Raw genomic sequence first — 12,468 nt, 5'->3', positions numbered from 1 at the left:
CAATTACTTGAGCATATTAGAATGATTTCAGAAAGACTGAAGACTGGAATAATGGCTGCTGAAAATTCACATACATATTCAAATATTGCATGACTGTTTCTATATTAATATTTTAAAGTCACAACATTACAGTTGGACTGTATTTAAAATAAAATAAATGCAGCCTCGGTGTTCTCCATTCAAAAACATTTATTAACAGGGGTGCACATAAGTTGTCCGCAGGTTCGCATGCGCGACCAAAATAAAAAATGCTTTATATAAATATGTTCTGACAGCGCATTTGCGCACCGACTTGGTTGACAGCTGTTAATACACAATTACCATTTTAGATCACAAACTGTACTATATAAGTTTTATTTTCAACCTGAAAGCATAAATTTAGGCTACGCCATGCCATTTTCAAAGCACAATGCAAAACTGTGACATTCATCCACTGACACTCTTTAATCAGCAGCAATGCTAAATCCGGAAGCGCGTATACTTACTTGCCAGCAACCTGCCAAAATAAAAGCCTGCTGATTATGATGAAAACGCTTGTATTTATTTTTAGACGCTTTTATCCAAAGCGACATAAAATTGGTGAATACATAAAGCGATTCTTCTTAAATAGGTAAACAAAGAAAGTAGTAGTAAATATTACCATTTTAATTTTAAGTTTACTATAAAATAAATGTATTTGTATTAATTACTAGGACCTTTTATTTTTAATAATAAATCACACACTATTATTTAGTTTATTTACTATTATTTTATTTTTTTAAACTAAAAGTGCAATAATATTATAATTATTAATACATTTTTTATAGTTATATTTAATGGGTCACGCTATATGCTGTTTGAGGACCAAACCAAATCTCCAGGTTCTCTTATGAGAACCAGGCTGAAAGAATTATGTGCACCCCTGTAATTTAAAGTCTTCCCTCAAGTCTGTAAATAGATCAGATCAAGTGTACGTGAAATTGATTGAAAGAGCAATTTTAAATGAAAGGCATAAGTAAGTTTGGAGTAACGTGCCACTGATAATACAGAATGCATTCCTGAAATGTTAACAAAAGGTTAAGATCCTTACCAGACCACCTCGCCGACATTTGAGGAGATGAGGTAGCGGATGAATTGTTTCATATTGTTGTAAATGGCTCGACCCTCTTCCACAGCAGCAACAATGGTGGCAAAGTTATCGTCAGCAAGGACCATCTCAGAGGCAGTCTTAGCCACGGCTGTGCCCGAGCCCATAGCAATGCCAATTTCAGCTTTTTTCAGAGCAGGTGCATCATTCACACCATCTCCAGTCTGTGGGAATGAACACAGCATGGCAGGTCAGCTGAGAGAGAATGATTCTAACAGAAGAAATCCTAATGTAGAATCATATTTTTAAATAAATATACACTACTCTTGAAAAGTTTGGAGTGATCTCTTTTTTTTAATCAAATAAATGCAGCTTTGGTGAGTGTAAGAGACTTTTAAAAGCATCCCAAAAAATCTTACCAAACCCAAGTTTTTGAAAAGTCATATATATAAAACCATTCAATGAGTACGTGTTATGATTTCACTGGATTCTAGTTTACCATGGCAGTGATCTCATCGTAGGACTGCAGAAACTCCACAATCTTGGATTTGTGAGATGGCTCGACACGGGCAAAGCAACGGGCCGAGACCACCGCCTCGCGCTGGGTGGCAGCAGACAGATCGTCAAACTCTCGGCCAGTGTAGGCCATTTGTGACACATCGTCGTGCTCTCCAAAGATTCCAATGCGTCTGCAGATGGCGACGGCCGTGCCCTTGTTGTCGCCTGTGATCATGATGACTCGGATGCCCGCTTGACGACAAAGTTTGATGGAAGCAGCCACCTCAGCTCTGGGTGGATCCAGCATACCCACACATCCCACAAAGGTCAGGTCCGTCTAAAGGAAAAGCAGCAATTATGATAAGACTATTAATGAATAAAAATGGATAATAAATTATTTATATGCTATAGCAGAGATGCCCTTCTCACCTCGTACTCAATGAATCTGTTCGCGTCCTCCAGCACCATGCTCTCTTTACTCAATGGGTTGTCTCTGGTGGCAAGAGCCAGACAGCGCAGTGTGTCACGTCCTGTGCCGTACTCACGGATCACCGACATGATCTTCTCTTTAATGCCTGCGGTCAGTGCAACCTTATTCCCACCTACACGAATGTGCGTGCATCTGTCAATCACTCCCTCTGGAGCACCCTGCACCCAGAAATAATGAGTTTAAGAAAGTTGCAGGCACTTTGTTGCACCACAATACATTTCAGACAAAGCAGACCTGTGTGGAACAAATCAAGTGTTAAAAATGTGATGTTACCTTAACAAACATCTTGCCAATGGAGGAGCGAGCTTTGTTGGGAGTGCAATAGACCGACATGGACTTCCTATCTCGGGAGAATTCCAGAGTGAATTCCTTCTTCATCAGTTGTTTGATGACCTGAGATCAAGATCAACGAAATACTCCGATATTAGAGCTGCCTTGTCAAAATAAATGTGGCTTCCACAACCAGACACCCCACTAGGGTTTGGAAATTGTCTGACTTACCGAGTTGCAAGCATTTGCCCTCTCAACCTTGGAAAGGCCCTTCAGTTGTGTGTCGAACACATTCATTTTCTCCACCAGGCAAGTGAGGGCTGTCTCTGTGGCTTCACCCACCTTCTCGTACACACCTTTGGCCTGACATAGAAAAATTCTTTAGAAATGTTTCAAAAATGCTGTTTGATAATGTAAGCACTAGGGATACACAGCTATTAACATTGATTCTATTAAAATCATATATTAATCTTTAAATTATACAAAAAGTTTCAGTAACACTTTAGTATAGGGAACAATTCTCACTATTAACTAGATGCTTATAAGTAAATTGGCATTTATTAGTGCTTATAAAACAGATATTAGTAGGCAGAAAAGGTAATATCAGCCGATACAGATTATATATGATAAATTAATTTGTTACATAAATATATTAGAAACTAAATCACATGCTGTATTTTTCAAACAAGGGACCTACAGAGGCTTCTATAAAACTACTAAATACTACATACAAAAAAAAAAAAAAAAATACTGGAAAATGAAAAAAAAAAAAAAAAAAAAAAAAGACAATTTTGTTAAGTTTATTTTAAAGCAACTTCATGAAGTCACATTCATCTACTAAAACAAACTGTTCTATACATTAGTTCCTACCTTCTGTGTGTGAACAGGTGTTTAACATCATAGCCGTTACTACATTACTACATTGTGTATCTCAGCACAACAGGGGTGCTGCATTTACCAGAACATGTTAATAACAAACCTCATTGTAATCCAGAGACGAGTCATTGCACAGAGCACAGATGGTGGCCATTTCAACCAGAGCTTCATACTGGGAGCATCGGACTGGTTTACCCTCATTAAACCTGGAGCGAAAAAAATAAATAAGAGGATGATCAATAGAGGCGGCTAATGCACTTTGAGTTACCAGTGTGCATGTGGGGCAGTAAAACTCACACTTGTCCTTCAGGGGCATATGTGGAGCCGGTAATGGTGAACTCTTTGAGAGAGCAGCTGTTTGCATTTGCCTGATCAACAATGAACATCTGCAACAATAACAACAAAAACACATTAAAATCAAACAAATCTCTACCAGCAGGTGGCAGAACAATCCGCAACAGAACATGTCTGATGTTTGAGAACATCCCTCCTCCACCTGACCTGGACACACTAGCACTACTACAGATGTAAACACTTAATGACACTAACTTATGAGTGAACCTGAGTTCAGAGGAGCTTTAAAACCCCACCAAAATCCTGAAACATAAGCAAATGAGTATTGAGGATATTTTTAAGCACAGAGCACAATCAGATCCCCCGGATTTGTCAAGAAAGAGAAGAGAAGAGAATAAAAGAGATGAGAGCGAGTGGGATGGTAAAGTGGAACAGTGTTCCTGCTGTAGTGCTAAAACCCAGCGGACCACATTCGAAAGATGGAGACAGACGTGTGTGTGGGAGAGAGAAGGAGACAGGCATTAATCTCGAAGGTGCTGGGCACTGCTGAGAATGAAGGCATGATTAGCAGAAGAAAAAAAAAACTTTTCTAAGCTAACAGTTAGTGAGCAACAGGAAAATGTGAAAGAAAACTAAATCCAAACTAGGTGCTTGGGTGGCAAATCTCTCAAATTTTATAATGCTTCTGTGCACTTTTTTTTTTTTAAACAAAATTTCCTTGACATTTACATGAGCTTCACAATAATTTGAGGAAAGATCATTTCACCAGATGAGAATGGAGTCACTAATGGAGCATTCAGATCATTTTGAAAGCAGAACCGGATTTGAATGATTCCCTGAAAGGAACAGACTCGAAAGAACAATTCGCTAACAAATCAAACATTTCTTTGGCATTTTACAAAACCGGAGCGATATAATTTGAATTGTATCTTGTGTTTAAAATTAAATGTATATCATATATCAGCCACCCTGCTCTCAGCATTAAATGTCAAAAATCCATATCAGGCGAACGATAAGCGCCTCAATAAGATGCAAGTTCACTAGTATTGTGTGTTTCTGTAGCGGAAACAGTGCAGGATGATTTACACGTTTAATACAAGTACAAGTTTAATATTTAGGGTCAGGGTTAACAAGATTGCATTCCTTCTGTTGAAACGTGGCTAATTTTAGATGCACCCTTCCCATATAGTATTATTTTAGACAGTCGAGGCAAACGGGACATTTAGGGTAAAGCCACATCCTGAGCATTCAAAGAAATCATCTCTATTAAGAATAAAAACAAGTCTGGTACGAACTTCAACATTTATAAGGCAGAAAACGGATTGAAATTAGCAGCGCCACACATTCGGCTTGTATACAGCCCACAGCGAAGGAGCTGCTGTGGATCACAGACAGATCTCACACACTAGGTCAGTTATGCAACACTACTGCAAGTAAGTGACTACTGCATACTGATCAGCTCTCACAGTAAAGGTGGAAAAGAACAGAAAGAAGAACAGATGAGGGGGAAGACAAAAGTTGCGAGGAGAAAAGTACAGGATGAGGGGGAGATAAAATAAACCTTGGAAAGGAATCCTATCAGACAGGAAAACAACCAAAGAGAGAATCAAAAGGCAAACTGGGGTGGTCCAACAAAAGGCCATGAGGAACGCAAAGATAAAACCAAATTATTAATCATGTCAATATCAAAGCTGCAGTTTAATAGTTTTCCCACGGCTTTAAATCATGAAAGTGTCTTTTTTTTTTTCATGAGTATTTCAGCCAATTGTCTGCAGTAATATTGCTCTCGGTTCTTGGCTGAACCCCAGCCCGCAAATTTCTAAACAATAACAGACTCACTGTTGCCAAGGATTGAAATTATGGCCTAAACGCAATTTGTAATAGCTGGGGGTTGTAAGTGATTATTTTTTCTTTGATGAGCCCTGAAGCTGCTCATTTCTCTCAGCTGGAACATCCCCAGCATTCTTACCCTGCAAACGGACATCTGGTTGGTGGTCAGTGTGCCGGTCTTGTCCGAGCATATGACCGAGGTGCAGCCGAGGGTCTCCACCGAGGGCAGAGAGCGTACGATGGCGTTCTTCTTGGCCATGCGACGGGTGCCCAGAGCCAGACAGGTGGTGATGACAGCAGGCAGGCCTTCAGGGATGGCGGCCACGGCCAGTGCGACAGCGATCTTAAAGTAGTACACGGCCCCGCGGATCCACGAGCCGCCGTGAACGGGATCGTTGAAGTGTCCGATGTTGATCATCCAAACGGCGATGCAGATGAGCGAGATGACCTTGGAGAGCTGCTGGCCGAACTCGTCCAGTTTCTGCTGCAGCGGTGTGCGCTCCTGCTCTGTGGCTGCCATCTCATCACGGATTTTGCCGATTTCGGTGTTCACGCCCGTGGCAACCACTACTCCCACTGCTTTGCCTGCAGCAATGTTGGTACCCTGTAAGCATGAAGTCAAAGGGGTGTTTTAAAGCTATAAATTATGATCATACCGAATATAAACAACCTAACATCTCCTTTAAGTTTACTAGTGACTGTCCTAAACCATGCAGATAAAGATGCACAAATCACACAATATTCAAGATTTTAAATTAAATTGGAATCTACCAGTATTGGATATTTCACCGTGTATGCTTGTTTGGGTAACACTTCAGAATAGGTAACACCTATTAGTTGCTTATTAGCATGCATATTACTAGAATATTAGCCATGTATTAGTGCTAATTAAGAACATATTAATGCCTTATTCTACATCCCTAATCTTACCCAATACCTAAACCTAACAACTACCCTACTAACTATTAATAAGCAGCAAATTAAGAATTTATTGAGAGAAATGTCGTAGTTAATAGTTAACAAAGTGTTACCTATTCTAAAGTGTTACCCTTGTTTGCTTTATATTTATATCTAGATTACCTTTGCCATCATTTATAGTTTTTCTTTAAAACATTAATAATTTTATAACAGTGTTTAAATGTAACTTTTACAATTTTATTCTAATGTTTTGATGCCTGTAGCATTAGTTTTGAACAGTTTTCGTTTTTTAGACAACAGAGTACACGTTTTAATTTCGGTCATTATGAGCTGTAACAAAAATAAACATTGGCTCACCACTTTCAACCTAATTTTTAAAATCCGGAATACAAATTTCTTCCATCTGGGCAAAGTTTGTGATAAAGTGAGTGATAAAGTTTCACAATAAACCTATTTTTAATCAAATAAATACTGCCTTGGTGAGCATTAGACTTCTTTTAAAGACATTAAAGAAATCTTACCAATCCCAAACCTTTTAACTGTACCTTACTTTAAATTTTTTGAGTGAAAAAAAAAAAAATCTTTACCTCTAAATCTTAGCACAAATATTAACAAGGTCTGCATTATCAGGCACCACAAATAATAAGCTGACAGCAGTCATCATCAGAGGTGTGACTTACAGAGAAGAGCATGTTCTTCTTGTCCTGGTTCACAGCACGAGGGTCAGGGACAGGGTCTGTGTGCTTGATTACTGACACAGATTCTCCTGTGAAGATACAGATGACAAGATGGTAAAATCAAAATTCCACTACTACCACCTGACTGCCCTCTAAGCTTAGAGTAGTACAAGAGAATCAGGTTAGCAGTTCATCAGGCAGGAGGCCAAATTTAAGTTCTTGATGGGCATCTGTGTAATTGCTTAAACAGTTCAGTACTGGTCAGGATGGCAAAGAATCCCAACAAAAAACAGCCATCGATGAGGCAGCTAAAAGATGTGGAAAAGTCAAACGGACCATTACCAATTAAGGCAGTGTAGCAAGACCTGACTCCAAGAACACTTGCTTACTGTCTTTCCCCCTTACTGGACTGCAGAAACTGAGCACAGCTGACCTCCCTTTAAAATAAGCAGCACTGAACCTTCTCAGAAAAAAAAAGACTAAACTTATTTTTCCACCTCAAATCTACTACTGAACTGACTTTATAAGGTGGCTTACTGTGTCAATGTTTCCCGCACCACTGTTCAATGGAACGTCTGCGCTGCTCAATTTGCTGAAACTTTATTTAACCAAAGTTTTGCGATTAGATAAAAAAATGTTGTGGAATTATATATATTAAAAAAAGTATTATAAAGGCTGCAAAAAATAAAACCTGGGTAGAAAAATAATTTCTTTAAAGTCACATTTTCTTTGACAAAGTCAAAAATTAACACAAAACAACAAATGGTATATGCATATGCACTTTACTTCCAATCTTGTTCATGCAAATCCAGGACAAATGCAAGCACCAGTAGTAGGTCTGCCTTTTACTAAGTTTAGTGAACTCTAGGCAGATATTCACATTATGAAAAGATATTTGAGCACAACAATATATATTAAACTCAATTCAGTACAAACTAAGAATACAAATTTCAAAAGTCACATATAGACTGCTAGAGGAAAGTGAAGTAGATTTAAAATTTTGAATGTAGAATTTGTAGTATTTAAACATTCTAAATTTATTTAAATGCTATGTGGGTTTCTTTATTTATTTAAAATGTGATGTATCCTGTTGCTTGTAAAACTTATTATTTTCACCTGTGTCACCTTCAAAAAGCCTACTTGGATTAATTAAAAACCATTGTTTTCACCTGTTAGAATGGACTGGTCCACCCTCAGGGTTGTTGACTTGATTGAAGTCAAGCGAATGTCAGCAGGAACTTTGTCACCCACTAAAAGGAAACGAAAACATGCTGTTAGATGGAGATAAATCCAGTGCTTGCAGTGAACAACGCCAGAAAAAAACTAACACGGTCATGGTGTTCCAAATTTATAAGAACATATCAAACCAAAATAAAAGAGCCAGAACACTTCAGAAGAAAGATACAAGCAAAGCAAAACAGCGGTACCACCGATGACAGTAAAGGTGCCACTACACTTTCAAATGTCAAGTCGAAACCATGAACCTCCAAGAAAGAAGCTCTTGAATTTCAAGTATCGGCTTTACACCTAATGGCTTGATAATTGACTTTGCTTTCAAAGGATGAAATGAAGGCCAAAAATACACCACTCCTCTAAAAAGAAAACAGTACAAACCATGGGCTTAAATTTCAACAGTTTTTTCAGAAACCTTTTAGGGCGCACTTCCTAAGTTCTTAAGCAAGCTTTACAAAACAAAATATCATAAGAATTATGGCAATGCTTCATTCATCCAAGTCTTTTGAAGTCACACAGTAGGATCATCTCAGCATCTACAGACACTGTTGTGAATCTGCAGACCACCAGCACCTGGCACCTTTATTTGAGAAAAGCCTCCAACAACATTTTTCTGGACAGGACCTACACTGAAGAGGTTAATGAACAGCATCAAAAGCTTAAAAACGTTCTTGTTCGACTTGTACGTGCACAAAAATAGACTGCGCTTCACTCTTTCCACAAACAGAGGGGGGTTTAGTAACTGCTACTAGGAAAAGAGCAAATGTAAATACCTTAAATCTTTTCCAAACAAATTTCTTAATAAGCAAGATGGCGGATACTTGAGCTCACTAAAACACTGGATGTTTATTAGTAATTTGAGATGGCGTCCAGTTGAATCGGCTGCTTGACGTGTAAATCACGTTTATGAAAGGCCAGACAGGCAATGACGAAAAATCTTTTCACAGGATGTTCTAGGTGGAAAGAACTTCAAATAACCTGAGGATAAGGTCCTGGATGCTTTGCCTTTTCTGGACTAAGTTTTCACCAACATGCAAGCGTACTGATAGGCCTCTATGCCCCTTTTAATGGAGTGGAAGATATGACTAGTGGTATCCCCAAACACGTCCTAAAATGGAAAAGCTGTTCTGATATGGTGCATGGTCAAGCTAACACAACGTAAACAGATTTTGTTTTAGATGAGACTGTTAGTGCATAGAATGTAGAGATACTTACAAACTATAAATAGTTGACATCACATTTTGTGCAATATATTACATGTATTGCAACTGAATGTTTAATTAGATTTATTCACCACACACTTAGATGGTGACGTGCACTCAATTCTGCGCTAAAAGGTATTAAAAATAAAAACTATGATCCAATTTTTTAAAATACACATTCAAAATGCCCCTTAACTAAACTAAAGAATGTGGAACAATCCAGTTATATAGCCTAAGTTAGAAAAAGGTCATGTAACAGGGTAACCTACTTTTAGGTAGACAAGGAGCGAAAGTCTTGTAAGAATAGATTGTAGAAACATTTTTTTAAGACTGTTTAATATTTTAAAAACACTGGTTATTGGCAAAGACTCAAAAGTTAAAAACTGCACAAGAGTCGAACTCGTAACCCAAAGGTTGCAGGTGCGAGTCTTATACCAACAGGGATCGTAGGTGGGGGTTGTGAATGTACAGCACTCTCTCCCACCTTCAATACCACAACTGAGGTGGCCTTGAGCAAAGCACCGAACCCCCAACTGCTTGACCCGACATCTTGACCACTAACATGTTATGGAGCTTTCTCACTGCGTGGAATGACTCGACTATGCTCAGTACGGCAGGGCATGGCTCGATTCTATTTGCGCTTCCACTGCCGTTTAGTACCTCTTTAGAGTGGGTGGGATTAATCACATTGTCAACTGAGGTGGAACTGAAAAAGGTACCAGGTACTGTACCAGCAGGAAACCTCCCAAAAGTGAACTGTACCGTGCTGTACCGTACAGTGGAAAAGCGTCATTAGTAAGCAAACTCTAGGGAGGTCTAATCCCTTCTTCAAAGAGAGCATTAACAGTTCCTCGCATTGTCCCTGATTGTCTTTGGCTGGTTTGTGCAAAGAACGCTCCATACTAGCTTAATTTGCTGGAGCTCCCTTGGGGGTTCTTCTCAAGGGAACCAACATTGAGAGGCCGCAAGTGCAGTGACAACCCAATCCCGTAAACACACAGGGCCGGATATGCTACCTGTCATACAGACAACTTGTCCTCCAAAAGCCTGTTCCCAATGTTGCCGATGGGAAAACACAACACCTCCCCTTCAAACACTAGGAAAGGGAGAAAAAAAATAAAAAAAAAAAAATAACAGAGTTTGGCTCACTGATTATTTATCTTGTCAAAACTGGTCAACTCTTAAATGCACATCCTGTTTCGGTCCTTCATTCACGCTCTTTGCTCACTCTCCACTGGGGCAGGGTGGTTGTTTAGGCTCCAGGCCTGCAGTAAGGTCTTGTCACAGAGTTTTACACACAATGAAATGTCCCACCTGAGTGACTGCAGAGCAACCTCGATTTAGTGTTTCTAAGGACGATTCTCATGAGTCAGAGCCGTAACCATATAAACGAAGATTGTTTCCTTTGCTAAGCAGAGGGGCTCAGTAAATTTAGAAGCTGGAGGACTGCAAAACAAGTGTGTCGTTGAGAGGAAGACGACATAAATTGTGTACAGGAAGTAATACAATGAATATAAAACCACAGGTTAATCTACATTGGCTGCTTGTCACTTTCTCCCCGACGTGATCTGCATTCACACTGCAGTGGTTAGCATGTGTCAAAGGCAGTTGGATAATGTTTCTAATGCATTCCATTACCCATTTTTAAGGTCAATTCCTCAAGTTGGTTGCATCAGCATTGTGCTGTACTGCAATACTTTGGGTCAAACAGGGACTTGGGTCTACACTTGTCCCCATCCCCCAGCATCCTCATGCCATTTGTCTCCTTGGCTAATGTCTCACTACACTGATGTCCTATAAAGAGACTCCTCGATTAAGAGGCAAGTGACTAAGAAAGAGAAAAAGTCAAAGAGGCAACACCTAAATGTGACTGATTCAGAGGTTGTGAAAATCAAATGTTAATGTGCAGTCACAGTAAAATATTACATTCTATACATTAAGAATAATACAAAGCTCTTTTAGTTAAATATTTCAAGTTTTTTAAATTGTCTGTTTTAAGACAGAAGACCAAATTTGCAATATAACAGAAGTAGTGACAGATTTTCTTCCATACTGATTAAGTTACAAGCGCAAAAAGTTGTATAATAATTAAACATGCATGGGTGAATTGCTCACAATAAGATCAATAAGATAATAGATAAGGTAAACTTATTTCATGCTGAAGTCAGGAAATCATCAGCATGACTGAGGGAATAAGATCCACATACAAACTTGTGTGACCCGTGAAAGCACCATTGGCTCTATTCTGTCAACAGGTACCCTAGGAGTTTACACTGCAAAAGAAATCCAAATTTTTCAAAGATTAAACTCCTAAAATTCCCGAAATAAGATACATTTTCCAAAAAAATTTCTCAGATTGTAGCTTGCATACATACTTCTCACTGCAGTGCTGGATTTTGTCCACTTGTTTAAAAGGAACTATTTTTCCAACTTCTCTAGAGTTAAACAGTTGAGTTTTACCATTTTTGAATCCATTTAGTCGATCTCCGGGTCTGGTTGTAGCACTTTTAGCTTAGCATAGATCATTGAATCTGATTAGACCATTGGCATCTCGCTCAAAAATAACCTAAGAGTTTCGATATTTTTCCTATTCTTCTGTAGTTACATCGTGTACTTGGACTGACGGAAAATAAGAAGTTGTGATTTTCTAGGCAGATATGGCTGGGAACTATACTTTCATTCTGGGGTATTAATCTATTTTGGTCATTTTTGAGCGAGATGCTAAGGGTCTAATCAGATTCATTAATCTATGCTAAGCTAAGCTAAAAGTGCTACCGCCAGACCACGAGATCAGCTGAATGGATTCAAAAACAGTAAAACACAACTGTTTAACTCTAGGGGAGTCAGAAAATGAGCCAATACCCAGCCAGACCTGGGTAACACAACCAGACCATTGGCCAATCAAAAGTATCCCAAAACTAGCCCAATGGCCAAATACCCCAAAAAGAAACCCAAATATAATAATTATTATATAACATAATATATATAAAGTTTATGTAATAAAGATCTTGTTTAACAATTTGTAGAAATATTTTTATTGGAAGTCAAGTTAAAATCTAATTAAAGCGTTTCGCAGTCTAATCCCTGAAGAAAGCTAACAGGAATCCATTAGCA

The 12,468-nt window shown here is 38.7% G+C and overlaps 1 protein-coding gene across 1 annotated transcript in view; it reads right to left on the bottom strand.

The window, feature by feature from the left end:
- Nucleotides 1–12,468, bottom strand: part of atp2a2b (ATPase sarcoplasmic/endoplasmic reticulum Ca2+ transporting 2b) — a 30,944-nt gene that overhangs the window by 5,381 nt on the left and 13,095 nt on the right. The window contains exons 6-15 of the mRNA XM_059526163.1: nt 8,089–8,169; nt 6,923–7,008; nt 5,464–5,928; nt 3,498–3,586; nt 3,304–3,406; nt 2,556–2,687; nt 2,328–2,447; nt 1,994–2,212; nt 1,566–1,901; nt 1,070–1,290 (exon numbers count right to left, since the gene is read on the bottom strand). Of these exons, the coding sequence (XP_059382146.1) occupies nt 1,070–1,290; nt 1,566–1,901; nt 1,994–2,212; nt 2,328–2,447; nt 2,556–2,687; nt 3,304–3,406; nt 3,498–3,586; nt 5,464–5,928; nt 6,923–7,008; nt 8,089–8,169 (1,852 nt within the window). The remainder of the gene's footprint in view (nt 1–1,069; nt 1,291–1,565; nt 1,902–1,993; nt 2,213–2,327; nt 2,448–2,555; nt 2,688–3,303; nt 3,407–3,497; nt 3,587–5,463; nt 5,929–6,922; nt 7,009–8,088; nt 8,170–12,468) is intronic.

The sequence above is a fragment of the Carassius carassius genome, chromosome 36 (assembly GCF_963082965.1).
Source record: "Carassius carassius chromosome 36, fCarCar2.1, whole genome shotgun sequence".
NCBI lineage: Eukaryota > Metazoa > Chordata > Actinopteri > Cypriniformes > Cyprinidae > Carassius > Carassius carassius.
This window is presented reverse-complemented; position numbering and strand designations above follow the sequence as displayed.